General features: G+C 40.0%; 1 protein-coding gene across 1 annotated transcript; it reads left to right on the forward strand.

The window, feature by feature from the left end:
* The first annotated feature begins 14,516 nt into the window (after positions 1 to 14,516).
* LOC126898252 (uncharacterized) lies at positions 14,517 to 17,159 on the forward strand. The gene is made up of 4 exons (XM_050672191.1): positions 14,517 to 14,776; positions 14,839 to 15,504; positions 15,566 to 16,622; positions 17,027 to 17,159. Exons 1-4 carry the CDS (start codon positions 14,719 to 14,721, stop codon positions 17,157 to 17,159), a joined length of 1,914 nt encoding a protein of 637 aa, XP_050528148.1. The 5' UTR covers positions 14,517 to 14,718.
* Positions 17,160 to 19,777: the final 2,618 nt, after the last annotated feature.

The following is a 19,777-nucleotide window of genomic DNA, read 5'->3' on the forward strand; positions in this document are numbered from 1 at the left end:
ACGACATCCGAATGACTGCTCATGGTAAAAGGGAAAAGAAAAACGAAAGAAAAAAAAATAGACGGATTGACCATTACTTATAATATAAAATTATAGTTAACCCATATAGTCATTAATTAATAAAATAACAAAATACGTCATGGCCATTTAACCAAAAATGAGAAAACAATGAATTAAATCATGTACACTGTGCGGGAATACATAAAGTTAAATTATACCATATTACATTTTGTTCAGGATGTCCAATTCCAGGTGATATGTGTAATGAATTGCCATAATCATGACCAAGCCAAATTGAAATTTTACTCCTCCATCGTGGATTTGTAAAGACACGCCAAAATTTGATGAGTCGACGATGAAGAAGAGAGTGATGATGATTAGGAGATTCTTTTCGAACATAACCGTACTTTCCAAAGCCGGCTCGATAGCACATGAGAAAGGGTAGGTGCCAGTGTGACCATTATAATGTAGTATAATATGGTATCGACAAGGATCACAGGTGGAAGGGAAAATGATTTTATTGTGGATGATAGTGAGGATGTTACTCATATGGTAACCGTCTTGGTTGAGAATAACTCAACTCAATCTATTTGTAGACCGACGTATATTTATAATATTATTACAAAGAAATGCCTAGTCGAAATTAAAAGCTGCGACTATTTGAAGGAGCTGGGTACCGTCAGATTAGACGATGCAACTGAGCAAGAGATTGACAAATCAATTAGTACTTTAAAGCGTTTAACATTAAAATTTGCAATGATACCAGGTTTAAATGATTTTCTTTTCAATTTTCTTTCTTATAAAATTAAGCACTTCTCAAATAACCAAGGAATGTATTCTTTGTGCAGATGAAATGTTCGTAAAGTAAAATCTATATTATATGTTGAATAAAGTTGAAATAATTGGCTTTCATCAAACAAATAACACCAAAATGTATAATCCTGCAAAATTTGCATTTGTTTTAATGATAAGGGGTATAAATATGAATTGGAAGCAACCAATTGGTTACTTTTTTGTATCAAATAGTTGTAGTGAATATGACTTGCAGAATATTATTTTTGAAATTATTCAAAAACTTTTTAATATTAGTTTAAACGTAAAATGCTTTATAACAGACATGGACTCAAACTTTGTTAGTTTTAGTAATAATGTCAATGTATCACCAGCATGACTTTTTTTTAAATTCTGTGAAAAAAATATTATTTATATCTTTGATCCCCCTCATTTGTTAAAAGCTACTAGAAACATTTTTTTTCATATTTAAAAATAAGTTAATTGAAAAAAGACATTTAGTATCATTTTTTGAAGAAGACAGTAAATGTAACTTAAGAGCAGCCCCTAAATTAACGCATTCTCATATTTTCCCCGGACCTTTTGAAAAAATGAAAGTTTTTCTAGCTGCTCAAGGTTTTAGTCAAAGTGTAGCAGCTCGCAAATAGTCTTACATTTCTATTAATAAACTTCAGCCATATTCAAAAGCCACAATTGAATTTATTGAAAACATGGATATACTATTTGACATCTTTAATTCATCTAAGAAATTCGCTTCAAAAAATTTCAATATGCCTTTAAATTAACTAAAGCACAAGATATCCAATTAAAATTCATGCAATATTTTTTTTTCAAAATTTAACTGTAGTAACCAAATGATAAAAAAGATGTTACTAACCGTATGAAGTTTATAAATGGTTTGTTAATTTCCATAGCTGGCTTGCTTTTACTTTGGAATGACTTAAAGTCCACAAAAACTTTTAAACAAGACAGTTATGTCTTATATACTGCCAGAGTTAATCAAGATTGTATTGAAAATTTGTTAGGTCTCTTTCGACAACAAAATGGAAATAATACCAATCCAACACCCTATCAATTTATTTATTCCTTTAAAAAAATTTTTTTACTCAACTATTTTCAACATTCAGAAAAAGCCAATTGTATTGATGACTTAGATGAATGTTTAGCTCAAATACCCACCGAGTCTAGCGTAGACATTAATACATTATTTACTAATGAATCCCCTTTTAAGTTTAAAAAACCTTCTGGAAATAGATTACAATGACTAAGAATTTAGATATACCAGATCAAAATGCTTTTAAATATGTTTGTGGTTATATCATGAGTAAATGTCTAAGTAAACACTCATGTGATGTATGTATTGATAATGTAAAATAACAGAAAAATTTAAATAAATAAAGATAGTAGTAAAGACTACTATCTTTTTTTAAAGCTTACGAAAATGCATCTAAATCTTTATTTGGAAACTTATAAATGCCTTCTAATGATTTTTATAATTATCTTTATAATCTAGAAAGTATATTTATTGAGAGCTTTCCTGTTTTATCTGTTGAAGTAAGTGTTGGTAGTTAACATAAATTAAGAATGCTTAATATTCCTTTAGAACATCCATGTCCCTTCTTTAATAAGGATAATTTGCTTAATTTTTTTTTCGTTTTAGAATTTATTCTTCAATAAAATTATTAAACAGAAATTTAATATCTAAAAAAATAAAAAAAAAAAAAATTAACAATTTTAAACCATCTCTAAATATTTATATGATGAAAATATGTACACTATTTTTGTTTATATATTATGTTTAATTACATATTGTTGAATCGTTAGAACGAGCCTCAATTGTACAGTCTTACGTCGGTTCTTACGTTATTTCGACACTTGCATAGTTTATTAATTTATTCGTTATATTCGTTATATTTGTTATGTTTATTTGTGTTTTAAAATGAAATGTAGTACTTACTACATTTGTTTTGTTTTGTGAGTTAATGTTTATTTGACCACTTTCTTTTCTTTGTTATTTTTTAATAACAAAGTTTCACTTTACCGGTTTCCCAAAATTAACGCAAGATTTGAATTTGCCGCCATTTGTGCAGTGAAGTGTTGGCAACACTGAAAAAAAAGCAATTTGACAGCTAACAGTATAGGGTTATTAAAAATGGAGCGTTACACGATAGAACAACGTGTCTTCTTTATTAAAGAATATTTCAAAAATAGTGAAAGCTTGGCGGCTGTAGTTCGAAAATTTCATACAAAATATGGTCGGAATAGTGTTTTAACTTCGTCAACTGTGAAGAGATTAATTGAAAAATTCATGGAGACTGGATCCGTTGGAGACGCCAAACACACTGGTCGTCCAAAAACAAGCCGTTCAAATGTGAATATCGAAGCAGTGCGTGAGAGTGTTGCTGAAAATCCAGGAACCTCAATTCGACGTCGTGGACAAGAATTGCAAATTTCAAGAAGCTCTCTACAGCGTATACTCACCAAAGATCTGTGTCTTCATGCTTACAAAATTCAATTAACACAACAATTGAAGCCTAATGACCATGCACAGAGAAGAGAGTTCGTTGAATGGATTATTGAACATCAACAAATGGACCCTGATTTTTCGAGCAAAATCATCCTAAGCGATGAAGCACATTTTCATCTTGATGGCTTTGTTAATCGCCAAAATTGCCGCATTTGGGGTTCGGAGAACCCACATGTGATTGTCGAAAAACAAATTCACCCACAACGCGTGACTGTATGGTGTGGATTTTGGGCTGGAGGCATAATTGGGCCATATTTTTTTGAAAATGATGCTGGTCAAGCAGTGACTGTTACTGGTGCTCGATATCGTGACATGATTACACAGTTCTTTCTGCCAAAATTGGATGATATTGATGTGTCCAATATGTGGTTTCAACAAGACGGTGCCACATGTCATACAGCCTGTGAAACAATTCAATTACTGCATGAGACATTTCCAGGTCGTGTACTCTCTCGTTTCGGTGATCAAAATTGGCCCCCTAGATCGTGTGATTTAACACCATTACACTTCTTTTTATGGGGTTATTTGAAATCACAAGTCTATGTCAACAAGCCCACAACCACCCGTGCATTAAAGGAGGAGATTCACCGCTGCATCAACGAAATTCAGCCACATTTATGCAGAATGGCAATGGAAAATTTCGACAATAGAGTGCGCATGTGCATGCAAAGCCGTGGAGGCCATTTGCCCGATGTGTTATTGCATACATAACCCTATCCTATGTACTTTATGAGTCAATAAAAATATAACTATCAAAAGACTAAAAATTGGTTTTTTCTATTTAATTTAAATCTTGCGTTAATTTTGGGACACCCATATTTTTCATGAAATGATCAAAAATTTTCAAAAAGTTAAGTGCATGAAAAAACTATATTTATTACTTATATATTGAAAAATAAGTATAAAAAGGATGTACTGCATCTAAAAATCGAATATTTCGTTTTGTGGAGTAATACTGTTATAACGTTTATAAATTTAAAAGTAAAAAATGGAATCGCTAAAGCAAAAACTTGTCAAGTGAGAAATAACGTTAAATCTATCGGTGTGATAGATTAGTGTGGCAGCCCAAAATTTCCCTCGCTCAGTGAAGGCGATCGCAAGCAATACGCGGGTGGTCGCCTCCCCTCGTCCCATAATGTATTTTCGCGCTACGCGACCCTTCAGCACCCCATTAGCGTCACGCCGTCCCCGGTATCCATACGCCAAGGACAATACAAGGGCCACATCGATGACTACCCTATTGACCAGCAAAACCCCACGGTATTATTCTCCGTCCGAGCGGGAACTCCAGAGCCAATGGAATTAGAGGGTGATGGCCTGGTGCAGGACATGAATCTGTTCCTCTCCTACCCCACCTCACCATCTTAGCCGAAGCCCCCAGACGAATAAGCTCTCCCTGATGTTAAGTCCAACAAACGCCTATCGTCGAATATCCGCCGCAATAATACGTTTATTAGTCATCTCCGTGACACCTCCGCGGTCTTCTATTTCGTTCGTGTGTGTTCAACATACTTCTCCGTCAAGATCGGTACATAGTTATATTTTGTGCTATTAGCCATACTATTTGTTTTGTTCACACTCTCCTTTTAAATACTTTTTTTGTGTTATATTTGTTTAAAACATATGGCTCTACGCTACTACGTTAAAAATGTGTGTCGTCTACATCAATTAAGCACCTACGATCCTAACAAACAATTATTACGAGGGTGAATCAAATATTAACGGGACTTTTCTTTTTAACGCTTCTGAGGTGAAGTGAGCAACGTGACATCGTGATATATGTTGAGTGGGAATGTGAAGTGGAGGGTAGTAAGTTGGTTTGACTCGTCCGAACAGATCGGCCGTCAGTAGCATCATGTCTGAGCAAGAAGTTCACACGTCTGTTGAGCAACGTATCATTATTAAGTTCTTGTCGCGGGAGGGCGTAAAACCTGCTGAAATTTTGCGAAGATTGACCAAACAGTTCGCTGAAAAAACACTTTCAAGGACCCGAGTTTACGACTGGCACAAACAATTTTCCGGTGGCCGAAAGTCAGTGCAAAATGAGACCCATGCACGCCGACCACGAACAAGCATCACTGAGAAGAACATTGATGCGATCCGTGAGTTGATTGAAGAAGACCGCCGCCTTACAATATCGGAAATTGCTGCACATGTCGGAATATCGTTTGGGAGTGCCCAATCCATCATTTCAGATGATTTGGAGTATCGGAAAGTGTCGGCAAGGTGGGTTCCTCGCCTCTTGACGGAAGATCAAAAAGCAAACCGTTTTGCAGTGTGTGAGAGACTTCTGGCACGATATCGAACTGAGGGGGATGATTTTTTGAGACACATTGTCACCTGTGATGAGACGTGGGTGCACCATTATACCCCAGAGTCTAAGCAGGCAAGCATGGAGTGGCGAAAACCTGGAGAAGCAGCACCACGGAAAGCCAAGACTCGTCTTTCTGCCGGTAAAGTTCTTGCGACGATTTTTTGGGATTGCAGAGGCATACTGCTCATCGATTTTCTCCATGAACGGCGTACAATTAATGCTGCGTACTACTGCCAATTGCTCGATAAAGTGAAACTAGCCTATCGACAAAAAAGGCGAGACATGCCTATACGAAGTGCAATTTTGCTCCATGACAACGCTCGGCCCCACACAGCTGCATTAACCCGAGAAAAATTAGAAGAAATTCATTGGGCAACATTGGAACATCCGCCTTACAGTCCTGATCTGTCTCCGTGTGACTACCACATGTTTGGACCACTTAAAGAAGAACTGGGAGGTCACCGCTTTGACGACGACGAAGGTGTAGAAACGTTCGTGCGCAATTGGTTACAGACGCGACCAGTTTCATTCTTTGATGACGGAATCAAAAAGCTTCCAATTCGATGGGAAAAATGTGTAAATAGAAAAGGAGATTATATAGAAAAATAAAGTATGTTCATAATTTTTGTTACTGTACTTACAAAATTTCTAAAAATCAAGTCCCGTTAATATTTGATTCACCCTCGTATTTTTGCTTTACAGGTACTGGCTTTGTCGGCGTGCTTGCAAGTCTCCGGCAACGACGAATTGTTGCCGGTGCACGTCCTACTTCTATTTCTGGCCAACAATTATCAGTATGGAGTAATAACACCAATGGGTCAGACCAAGCTCTTGCAGAAATTACCACCGCCCCAGTCTTGGAGAGAAACACAAGTACAGACGATGATGACCGATTCCGAGACCACTATCTCGCTCCTGGAGGCGCTGCGTGGCGCGGCGGCGCAGTTCTCTAGGATATTAACAATTGGCTGGCAGAACAAGCCGGTCAGTTGTATTCTAGATATGTGGCTAGTTCGTGGACAAAAAGATACTACTCGTTGCCAACTGATGCTCTGGGCGGCAACACTAACACAGGTGGCGGTATGGGCGGAGTGACCGATCAGCGTGTGTAGTGTTGCCGCCCAGAGCATCAGTTGGCTGATCGGTCACTCCGCCAAACCGAAGGTTTGAGCAAGCATCCAGCATGATTAATAAATGCAGGTGAATGCACTCGTTAATGCGCTAATTGTAAACGTGAAGCGTATGAGTTCCTGGTGCTAATACCGCGTATATAAATACGATAACGAACACATAGAAAAATCAGTGTGCTCGTTTTAGTCGTTTCAGAACTTTGTCCAAAACCAGTACGTTTTTTAATTTTTTAATTTTTATTTTTTATTATTACATTAATATTAAAAAATAATATGACTTCTACGCACGAGGAATCATACCACAAGAAGAAATTTTGGACATTTTCACTCAATCGAATAACAACTCAGAAGTAGAATTGTCAATTGACACTGTGGCCGGATCAGTTAAGCGCGAACTTTTTGCAGATCCCTGTTGGACAAAAGAAATCCGAACTTATAAGAACTTAGTGTTGCACTTGACATGGAAAAATTTACAGGACCTGACAACGAAACAACTACACATGGACGTGACGGATATAGTAAGTAAAAATATTAGTACAACAATAGTAATCGGTTTCTATTAATATTTTTGCTTTACAGGTACTGGCTTTGTCGGCGTGCTTGCACGTATCAGGCAACGCAGAATTGCTACCCGTCCATATCCTACTGTTGTACTTGGCGAACAATCACCATTACGGAGTGATGACACCAATGGGACTGACCAAACTGTTGCAGAAACTGCAACCTCCTCAATCGTGGAGAGACAGTCAAGTACAAGTCACGCAAACAGATTCGACAACCACTATCTCGCTCCTGGAGGCCCTGCGTGGCGCGTATTAGGATATTAACAATTGGGTGGCAGAACAAGCCAGTCAATTGTACCATAGATGCTTGGTTGGCCCACGGACGAAGCGATACTATTCGTGAATTTTTGTCCCCAATTCAATTGGTGGACTTGATAGTATCGTGGAAGACCTGGAGAGAGGACTGCGTTATGTCATCACGTACGGGTCCACAGTCGAATTTGTCCTTATTGCAAGGCACGAGGACCACATCCACGTCAATCACGTCTGCACAAGTTCCAACGCAAGCTGCAGATGCTCGTGGTTACGAGGAAGTGAGTCCTACAGGACAACAAGACGGCAACAATTGGCGCGAAATGTTCGAGCGGTTAACGTCGGCGCCGAAGGATGGCAGAATGTCTTACGATATTTCATTAGCGGTGGCCGACGTATCGAGCGCCTTATCATTGGAAGTATGTTTGTACTTTTTTACCAATAAAATTAAATACTTATAAATACTTTTTTTTCAGGTCGAACCAGACGATCTCCTCTGGGAACTGAAATGTTACAGGAGACGGGACGTCAGAGGGATAGACAAGACCGAATGGTGGAAGAAGATTCACCTCAAAATGACGGGAACCTGCTCGGAGAGCCTTTCGGAACAGGGGAGATTGATAGACCGGTTGGTTGCCTCGGTAACACGGCAATTATCGGACAACCCGGCCACACGTCGCAAGAAGACCATAAGATACGACAGGAAATAGTGGACTTACTCATAAAAACGGGCGGTTCTACTGACGGTAATTTTTTGAAAGGTCGAAAAAGAAAACAACGGGAAATCGAGATACTAATTCGTATGTATCCCACCTGCCCCATAAATGCGGTTAATAATACGATAGAGTTCATAAACAATACACATACTAAATATATAAGTAGTACAGATAGGGATCTCGTTGTAATTATAAAAAATTGGTCTATTATTTTAAATCAGTGGAGCGTACAGCAATTTTGGGACTATTATTCTTCGCCTGGCGTTCGTCCGTATTTCAATTTATACGCGTTCACCAATTGTAAATCGTCTTTTTACTATACAGCAGCCGAATCGCTCGAAATAGCCGTTGAATTGCTATCGTTTCAATTTGACGACGATTTCGAAAAAATACACAAGTTCGTATACGACTTGTATGACGTCGTGGAGAAAAACGTTCCAAAACGAAATACGCTGTCCGTACTGTCGCCCCCCAATGCCGGCAAAAATTATGGCAACTGATGCTCTGGGCGGCAACACTACACACGCTGATCGGTCACTCCGCCCATACCGCCACCTGTGGCAGTGAATGTACACTACACTGTCGTCGTCGTCGAAACCGAAGGTTTGAGCAAGCATCCAGCATGATTAATTCATGCAGGTGAATGCAGCGTTATAATGCGTTTATGAATTCCTGGTACTAATAGCGCGTATATAAATACGATAGCAAGCGTACAAAATTTATCAGTGTACTCGATATAGTCGCCTCAGCATTACTATTGATAGTCAGTACGTTTTCAATATTTTTTTGTTTATTATTACTTTATATTAATTTAATAATTAATATTACTATGAATTCTACCACTGAAGAATCGTGTCAACAACAAGAAGAAATTTTGGACATATTCACACAATCGAGCAATAACGTCGAAGGTGAAGTGGTAGTGGGATCGTCAGCCAAGCGTGAACTTTTTCAAGACCCGTGTTGGACAGAAGAAGTTCGAACTTACAAAAACTTGCTTTTACATTCGGCATGGACGAATTTACAGGAATTAACGAAGAAACAGCAGCAGCAGCAGATGGACGTGACAGACGTAGTAAGTAAAAATATTAGTACAACAGCAATTTGTTTCTATTAATATTTTTGCTTTACAGGTAATGGCTTTGTCGGCGTGCTTGCACGTCTCAGGCGACGCCGAATTACTTCCGGTCTATATCCTACTGTTGTACTTGGCCAGTCATCATCATTACGGAGTGATGACTCCAATGGGACTTACGAAACTGTTACAGAAACTATCACCACCCCAGCAATGGAGAGACAGTACAAGTCTCGCAAATCGACTCGACCAACACTATATCGCTCCTGGAGGCCCTGCGTGGCGCGGCGGCGCAATTCTCGAGGATATTGAAAATTGGGTGGCAGAACAAGCCGGTCAATTGCACAATCGATGCTTGGTTGGCTCTCGTACAAAACGATACTATTCGTGGATTTTTGTCCCCAATACAATTGGTGGACTTGATAGTCTCGTGGACGACCTGGAGAGCGGACTGCGCTATGTCATCACACACGGCTCCACCATCGACTTTGTTCTCATTGCGAGGCACGAGGATCACGTCCACGTCAACCACGTCTGCACTAGCTCAAACTCCAGCTGCAGATGTTCGTGGTTGCGTGGCAGTGAGTCCTACCGGTCAACACGACGGCAACAATTGGCGCGAAATGTTCGAGCGGCTAACATCGACACCGCGGGATGGGAAAATGTCTTACGATATTTCCTTAGCGGTGGCAGACGTATCGAGCGCCTTATCGTTGGAAGTACGTATTTATTTTTTATATTATTAAATTAATATTTTTAGTAAAAAAACTATTTTTTGCAACAGGTCGAACCCGACGATCTCCTGTGGGAAATGAAATGCTACAGGAGACGGGACGTCCGGGGAATAGACAAGTCGGAGTGGTGGAAGAGGACTCACTTGAAGATGACCGGAACCTGCTCGGAGAGCCTCTCGGAGCAGGGGAAGTTAATAGACCGGTTGGTTGCCTCGGTGACTCGCCAGTTGTCCGACAACCCATAACGAGTGCATTCACCTGCATGAATTAATCATGCTGGATGCTTGCTCAAACCTTCGGTTTCGACGACGACGACACGACGACAGTGTAGTGTACATACACTGCCACAGGTGGCGGTATGGGCGGAGTGACCGATCAGCCGTATGTAGTGTTGCCGCCCAGAGCATCAGTTGGCTGTTGGGTTGGGTTGGGTTGGGTTGGGTTTGGTTTGGTTTGGGAAACCGAAGGTTTGAGCAAGCATTCAGCATGATTAATACATGCAGGTGAATGCACTCGTTATGCGTTTATGAGTTCCTGGTGCCAAAACCGCGTATATAAATACGATAACAGACGTGTAGAAAATCAGTGTGTTCGTTTAGTGATCACAGTAATCTACTACTATTGCTCTTGCTGCTGCACAGTACGTTTTTTCGCTTATTATTATTTTATAATATTATTATTATTATTATAAATAATGAATACTTCAAAAACTGAAGATTGTTCTACCGCTCCTGAATCTCAAGAACTTTTTGTCCAGGACAACGAAGAGGTTTTCGACATTTTTACGCAACAGCCCAACGGTGACGTCTCCTCAGAATTGGAATCGGCCAAACGAGAACTATTCGTTGACCCTTGTTGGTCAGAGGAAGTACGTACTTACAAAAATCTTTTACTACATTCACAATGGAAGAATATCAAGGAGCTCCTGCCGAAACAAGAAGACATGGACGTGACGGACGTGGTAAGACAAAAATATTAGTACAACAGCCGTATTTTGTTTCTATTAATATTTTCGCTTTACAGATAATGGCTTTGTCGGCGTGCTTGCACGTATCCGGCAACGCCGAATTGCTGCCAGTCCATATACTCCTACTGTATCTGGCCAACAATTGTCACTACGGAGCGATAACACCGATGGGCTTGACCAAATTACTCCAGAAACTTCCACCACCTCAGTTATGGAAAGAAACGCAAGTGCAAACGTCTCTATCCAACTCCGAAACCACTATCTCGCTCCTGGAGGCCCTGCGTGGCGCGGCGGCGCAATTCTCGCGGATATTGACAATTGGCTGGCAGAACAAGCCAGTCAATTGTACAATCGATGCGTGGCAGGTCCTCGTACGAAACGATATTATTCGTGGATATTTGTCCCCGGTACAATTGGTGGACTTGATAATATCGTGGAGGACCTGGAGAGAGGATTGCGCTACTGCATCACGCACGGGTCCAACGTCGAATTTGTCCTCATTGCGAGGCACGAGGACCACATCCACGTCAATCACGTCTGTACAAGCTCCAACGCTAGCTGCAGATGTTCGTGGTTACGAGGAAGTGAGTCCTACCGGACGTCCCGAAAACAACAACTGGCGCGAAATGTTCGAGCGGCTGACATCGACACCGCGGGATGGCAGAATGTCCTACGATATTTCATTAGCGGTGGCCGACGTGTCGAGCGCCTTATCGTTGGAAGTAAGTTTTTATTTTTCGATAACATATAAATATATTATTTCAAATAAATTATTTTTTACAGGTAGAACCCGACGATCTCCTGTGGGAGCTGAAATGCTACAGGAGACGGGACGTCCGGGGAATGGACAAGTCGGAGTGGTGGAAACGAACGCACCTGAAGATGACGGGGACGTGCTCGGAGAGCCATTCGGAGCAGGGGAGGCTCATCGACCGGTTAGTTGCCTCAGTGACGCGGCAGTTGTCCGACAACCCGGCAACTCGCCGCAAGAAAACAATCAGATACGACAAGAAATAATAAATCTCCTGCTCAAAACTGGCGGCTCGATTGACGGTTCTCTTTTAAAAGGTCGTAAACGAAAACAAAGGGAAATAGAGATTTTAATTAGAATGTACCCCACATGTCCCATAAATGCCGTTAATAAAACTATAGAATTCATTAATAATCAACACACAAAATAAATTTCTAGTTCTGATAGAGATCTCGCGGTAATAATTAAAAATTGGTCTATAATATTGAATCAGTGGAGCGTACAACAGTTTTGGGACTATTATTCTTCTCCCGGTGTGAGGCCGTATTTTAATTTGTACGCATTTACTAATTGTAAGTCGTCATTTTATTATACGGCGGCCGAGTCGTTGGAAATCGCCGTAGAACTGTTGTCTTTTCAGTTTGACGGTGATTTTGAACGAATACATAAATTTATTTACGATTTATTCGACGTGGTCGAAAAAAATGTTCCAAAACGTAATACGTTATCCGTTCTATCGCCCCCAAATGCCGGTAAAAATTTTTTTTTTGACGCTGTATGTTCTTATTTTTTAAATTACGGCATTATTTCCACTCTAAATAAACACTCACCTTTCGGTTATCAGGACATGGACAATAGGCGGATAGTTCTATGGAACGAACCCAACTATGAGTCCAACGAGACCGAAACTTTAAAGATGTTATTAGGTGGTGATAGTGCTAAAATTCGAGTTAAGTATTTGGGGGATCAAGACATACAGGGTCCACCAGTAATTATTTTAACAAATCACTTTATTCCTTTATTTTCTGACCCGGCCTTTGAAAGTAGAATTTGTCAATACGAGTGGAAGGCGGCTCCGTTCCTGAAGCAATACAAAGGAAAACTGAACCCTAAAATGTTTTACCTATTGTTACAAAAATTTAAATTATTATAAATGTATTTATATGTAAATAAACGAAACACTATAATTGTTAATCATGGTTTTTTATTTTTTAATAAATTATACATAGGATTATATTTTCCTTTTTTATTTACATAATTATATTTATCCGCTAACTGATCGCCATTTTCAACACCTGGATAGTACATGGCTGTTATTTCGTTTATTTCGTCTTGACTAGCTTTTCTACTGCTACTTGCTACTCTATAATTACTCCAGAGGGTATCCGATTGCACTCCTGCAAAATTCAGTGCTCCATAACCATCAAAATAATATCTGTCTTTCCAACCAGATAATTCGTCTTCCGATGCACTTTTAGCTGCAGGAGTTGCAATAGTTGTAGAAGATGGTTTTAGTGTAGTACTCGCAGTAGTACTGACAGTAGTTGTAGTGTCTGGAGGTGTAGTAGACGTAGAGGTGGACAACGGTTTAATAGTTGTAGTACTTGTTTTTTTTTTTTTTGGCGGCAAATTTTTTNTGTCTTTTGCTGTAACTCTGGGTACAGGATAAACACCCACGTGTAAGGATGGTTGTGCCTCAGAAGGTGTGTAATGTGAATTTTTTTTAACGAGTACATGCGATAGTTCTATTAAGGATATATGTCGACCAGAATTCACGTAAGACCAACTTTTTGAGCTTTCGTGTACGGACGTAATGTCCATTGCTTGTTGAGTTATATTTGTAGAACAATATTTGCCTCTTTTAAATTTTGTAATGGCAGAACCACTGGGACAAAAATAATCAGCCTGTTGACATTGATTGTAATTACTATTACTGGTGTCCGGCCAATAGTAGGTCTGATGGCTGTTGACAGGTTTACTCAATAGACTCATTTTTGGGCTATATTCGTAATGTACAATTTGTGTACCTACAGCAGCGTTCAAATCAAATTTATTTATATGCCTGTTCAAACGAGGCCACTGATAACCCGCTTGATTATCTGTATCGGTGTATAGAGTGAAATAATTTTGCAACACTGTAGGTAAATTCATAAAACTGCACGGCAAAGTGTCGTGCGGACTATTAGTACTGGAATACCATGCGTCGTGTTGTTTGGAATACGTGTTAGGTGCTGAGTCCGATACGGATTGCGGTTCCATGGAATTAGAAGCGACCGTAGTGTATTTTCTTGTAGCTCCTGGTATTCTTGGAAAATCAACGTATTCTCCGACTAGTACAAACTACCTACGCCCAGAGCATCAGTTGGCTGATCGGTCACTCCGCCCATACCGCCACCTGTGGCAGTGTATGTACACTACACTGTCGTCGTGTCGTCGTCGTCGAAACCGAAGGTTTGAGCAAGCATTCAGCATGATTAATTCATGCAGGTGAATGCACTCGTTAATGCAAATGCGTTTATGAGTTCCTGGTGTCAAAACCGCGTATATAAATACGATAACAGACGTGTAGAAAATCAGTGTGCTCGTCTAGCTATCACAGTGTTCTACTATTATTGCTATTGCTGCTACACAGTACGTTTTCTTGTTTTTTATTATTTTATAATATTACTAATATTATTACAAATAATAATGAATCCTTCAAAAACTGAAGACTGTTCTATCGCACCAGAATCTCAAGAACTTTTTGTTGAAGACAACGAGGAGGTTTCGGACATATTCACGCAACAGCCCAACGTTGAAGTCTCATTTGAATTGGAATCGGCCAAAAAAGAATTATTCGTCGACCCTTGTTGGTCAGAGGAAGTACGCACTTATAAAAATCTATTACTACACTCTCAATGGAAGAATATCAAAGAGCTACTACCGAAACAAGAAGACATGGATGTGACGGACGTGGTAAGACAAAAATATTAGTACAACATTCGTAATTTGTTTCTATTAATATTTTTGCTTTACAGATAATGGCATTATCGGCGTGCTTGCACGTATCCGGGAACGCCGAATTGCTTCCCGTCCATATACTCCTGTTATATCTGGCCAACAATTGTCACTACGGGGCGATAACACCGATGGGCTTGACCAAACTACTCCAGAAACTTCCACCACCTCAGTTGTGGAAAGAAATGCAAGTGCAAACGTCTCTATCCAACTCCGAAACCACTATCTCGCTCCTGGAGGCCCTGCGTGGCGCGGCGGCGCAATTCTCTCGGATATTAACAGTTGGGTGGCAGAACAAGCCGGTCAGCTGTACACTCGATGCATGGAGGGTCCTCGCACGAAACGATATTACTCGTGGATATTTGTCCCCAGTACAATTGGTGGACTTGATTCTATCGTGGAGGACCTGGAGAGAGGATTGCGCTACTGTATCACGCACGGGTCCAACATCGACTTTGTACTCATTGCGAGGCACGAGGACCACATCCATGTTAACCACGTCTGCACTAGCTCCAACACCAGTTGCAGATGTTCGTGGTTGCGTGGCAGTGAGTCCTACCGAACGTCCCGAAGGCAACAACTGGCGCGAAATGTTCGAGCGGTTGACATCGACACCGAGGGATGGGAGAATGTCTTACGATATTTCCTTGACGGTGGCCGACGTATCGAGCGCCTTATCGTTGGAAGTACGTTTTTATTGTTTTATTATTTATGTCGTTTCTATTAAACAAAAATTTTTTATACTAGGTCGAACCCGACGATCTCCTGTGGGAGCTGAAATGCTACAGGAGACGGGACGTCCGGGGAATGGACAAGTCCGAGTGGTGGAAACGGACGCACCTGAAGATGACCGGAACCTGCTCGGAGAGCCTCTCGGAGCAGGGGAAGCTTATAGACCGTCTAGTTGCCTCGGTGACGCAGCAGTTGTCAGACAATCCGGCTACACGGCGCAAGAAAGTCATGAGGTACGACAAGAAATAGTCGATCTCTTGCTCAAGACTGGTGGCTCCGTTGACGGTTCTATTTTAAAAGGCCGTAAACGAAAACAAAGGGAAATAGAAATATTAATACGTATGTATCCCACCTGCCCAATAAATGCTGTTAACAAAACAATCGAATTCATAAATAATACCCATACTAAGTATATCTCAAGTTCGGACAGGGACCTAGCTGTAATAATTAAAAATTGGTCAATTATATTAAATCAATGGAGCGTACAACAGTTTTGGGACTATTATTCTTCACCGGGTGTACGGCCGTATTTTAATTTGTACGCTTTTACCAACTGTAAATCGTCATTTTATTATACACCAGCGGAATCGCTCGAAATCGCCGTTGAATTGCTATCGTTTCAGTTTGACGGCGATTTTGAACGTATCCATAAATTTGTGTACGACTTATTTGACGTGGTGGAGAAGAACGTTCCAAAACGTAATACGCTCTCCGTTCTATCGCCCCCAAATGCCGGTAAAAATTTTTTTTTTGACGCTGTATGTTCTTATTTTTTAAATTACGGCATTATCTCAACGCTCAATAAACATTCGCCTTTCGGGTATCAAGATATGGACAATAGGCGGATAGTTCTATGGAACGAACCCAACTACGAGTCCAACGAAACCGAAACGTTGAAAATGTTGTTGGGTGGAGATAGTGCTAAAATTCGAGTTAAATATTTGGGGGATCAAGACATACAGGGTCCACCTATAATTATACTAACAAACCATTTTATACCTCTGTTCTCCGATCCGGCCTTTGAAAGTAGAATTTGTCAATACGAGTGGAAGGCAGCACCGTTCCTTAAACAGTATAAGGGAAAATTGAACTCTAAAATGTTTTATTTATTATTAGAAAAATTTAAATTATTATGATTGTATATTTGTGTAAATAAAAACAAAATGTATAGTAATTATGGTTTTTTATTTTTTAATAAATTATACATAGGATTATATTTTCCTTTTTTATTTATAAAATTATATTTGTCGGCTAATTGATCGCCATTCTGTACACCAGGAAAGTATATGGCCATGATCTTATTAACTTCATCTTGTGTGGCTTTTCTATCGTCCTGTTCTAATCTTTTACTTTTCCATTGCATGTCTGTCAATATTCCTCCAAACCTAAGAGCTCCGTATCCGTCAAAATAATACCTGTCTCTCATGACTAAATAATCTGGAACAGAAGGTAATTCTTCTACATCTACACTTTTAGCTGCAGGAGTGGCAATTGTTGTAGAAGATGGTTTTGGTGTAGTACTCGTAGTAGTACTGACAGTAGTTGTAGGGTCTGGAGGTGTAGTAGACGTAGAGGTGGAGAACGGTTTAATAGTTGTAGTACTTGTTGAATTTTGTAATTTTTTTTTGGCGGCCAAATTTTCTCTAACAGTATTGAAAACGGCCGCCGATATTAGTTTTCCGCATCTATTGTTTTCAACGAGTGTTTACCATAACAAGTCGAGTAATTACCGTCGGCTTCAGCTACACCAGCCTCTACGGCCATAGTGAACATTTCTTTTTCAATATTCACGTTGCAATCTTTGAAACGTGCCATTACTGTAGGATAACCAAATTTAACTATACATGTGGTCTCTACTGTATAATATGCTTCAATATCTAAAAATTTTGTAGGAACTATAGTGTTATCTTTGGCTGTTATTTTCGGTACCGGATAAATACCGACATGTAATGACGGTTGTGCCTCTGACGGTGTGTAATTTGAATTTTTTTTCACTAGTACATGCGACAAGTCTATTAACGATATATGACGACTCGAATCAACATAAGTCCAACTTTTCGAGTTTTCATTCACCGACGAGATGTCCATTGTTTTACTATTTATATTAGTGGAACTATATTTATCTCTTTTAATTTTCAAAACAGCCGACCCGCTCGGGCAAAAATAGTCAGCTTGTTCACATTGAAAATAATTACTATTACTGGTGTCTGGCCAATAGTAAGTTTGATAACTGTTTAACGGTCGTCTCAAAAGACCAATTTTGGGACTATATTCGTAATTGACTATAACGGTGCCAACAGCAGCATTTGCGTCAAATTTATTTATGTGTCTGTTTAATCNGAATTTATTTATGTGTCTGTTTAACCGGGGCCACTGATACCCACTTTGTGCGCCCGTATCCGTATACAATGTAAAATAATTTTGTAAAACAGTTGGCAAATTCATGAAACTACAAGGTAGTGTGTCCTGAGGTTTACTCGTACTGGAATACCAAGCATCGTGCTGTTTCGAGTACGAATCGGGTGCTGAATCTTTAACATCCTGTGGTTCCATAGAATTAGAAGCCACTGTAGTGTACTTTTTTGTCACTCCTGGAACTTTTTTGTTCAATCCAACAGCGTAAACTCCCCATTTATTTTGATTTAATGTGGCCAATTCTGATTGTGTTGTAGCCGTTTCATAAGCCGTTCGAGCGCCCCGCAAAATAACTTTACACATTACCTTATCAATGTAACTGCCCGGTGGTAATATTTTTATTTCGTCCGATGTTAGGTACAAATGACACCTGTCCACTGGAATTTCCGCTAGAGATGTTGTTCCCCAAAATGAGTTGCCAGTATGTTTAATAGGCTTCCATTGTATTCCATACGATAAAAATTCATGATTTTTTNAAGGCTTCCACTGTATTCCATACGATAAAAATTCATGATTTTTCGAAAAAACCAAATACTTGTTTTTCGTATCGTCGATGGGTCGAGGTATAACCATGTGTAACATATCGACAGCATTAACGTTACCAGCATCAGCGTTAGGACCGATGCCCGGAATATTCGTGCTGGCAGTGAGCGCGGCCGCTGTTGGATTATTTGATTTTTTTGCTGAAGTTCCTCCAGCAGTCCACCAATTGTACTGGGGACAAATATCCACGAGTAATATCGTTTCGTGCGAGGACCGTCCATGCATCGAGTGTACAGCTGACCGGCTTGTTCTGCCACCCAACTGTTAATATCCGAGAGAATTGAGCCGCCGCGCCACGCAGGGCCTCCAGGAGCGAGATAGTGGTGTCTGAGTTGATTGAGGACACTTGAACNCAGGAGCGAGATAGTGCTGTCTGAGTTGATTGAGGACACTTGAACTTCGGTCTCTTTCCACAATTGTGGTGGCGGTAGTTTCTGTAACAATTTCGTTAGCCCCATCGGCGTCATTGCCCCGTAGTGATAGTTGTTGGCGAGGTACAAGAGGAGTATATGGACCGGCAGCATTTCGGCGCTGCCGGAGACGTGCAAGCACGCCGACAAAGCCATTATCTATAAAGCAAAAATATTAATAGAAACATTATACTGCGATTGTATTAATATTTTTGTCTTACCAAATCTGTTACGTCCATGTTCTCCTGTTTCGGCAAGAGGTCCTTGACGTTCTTCCATAATGAATGCAAAAAGAGATTTTTGTACGTTCTAACTTCCTCTGACCAACACGGGTCCACAAAAAGTTCACGTTTGGCCGAATCAATTTCACAGGTAGATTCTCCGTTAGTTTTTTGTGTGAAAATGTCCAACACTTCTTCGTCTTCTTGTACAAAAATATCTTGAGATTCAGCAGTAGAAGCGGCAGCAACACAATCTTCAGTAGAATTATTCATAATGTATTACAATATAGTATATAGTAATGAGAATGAAAAAATAAAACGTACTAGTCAGTGGATTACAGAGCTAAGATGCTGTGAACACTAAACGAGCACACTGATTTTTCTATGTGTTCGTTATCGTATTTATATACGCGGTATTGGCACCAGGAACTCATAAACGCATTTGCATTAACGAGTGCATTCACCTGCATGAATTAATCATGCTGGATGCTTGCTCAAACCTTCGGTTTCGACGACGACGACAACGACGACAGTGTAGTGTGCATTCACGACCACAGGTGGCGGTATGGGCGGAGTGACCGATCAGCGTGTGTAGTGTTGCCGCCCAGAGCATCAGTTGGCTGATCGGTCACTCCGCC

This window comes from Daktulosphaira vitifoliae, unplaced genomic scaffold, assembly GCF_025091365.1.
Source record: "Daktulosphaira vitifoliae isolate Bord-2020 unplaced genomic scaffold, ASM2509136v1 Scaffold_2, whole genome shotgun sequence".
Lineage (NCBI taxonomy): Eukaryota > Metazoa > Arthropoda > Insecta > Hemiptera > Phylloxeridae > Daktulosphaira > Daktulosphaira vitifoliae.

Coding starts and splice junctions, on each gene's coding strand:
- LOC126898252 (XM_050672191.1), top strand. CDS start 14,719: ATGGAAGAATATCAAAGAGCTACTACCGAAACAAGAAGACATGGATGT. Junction 14,777..14,838: donor ACATGGATGTGACGGACGTG/GTAAGACAAAAA, acceptor TTTGCTTTACAG/ATAATGGCATTATCGGCGTG. Junction 16,623..17,026: donor GCAGCACCGTTCCTTAAACA/GTATAAGGGAAA, acceptor CTACACTTTTAG/CTGCAGGAGTGGCAATTGTT.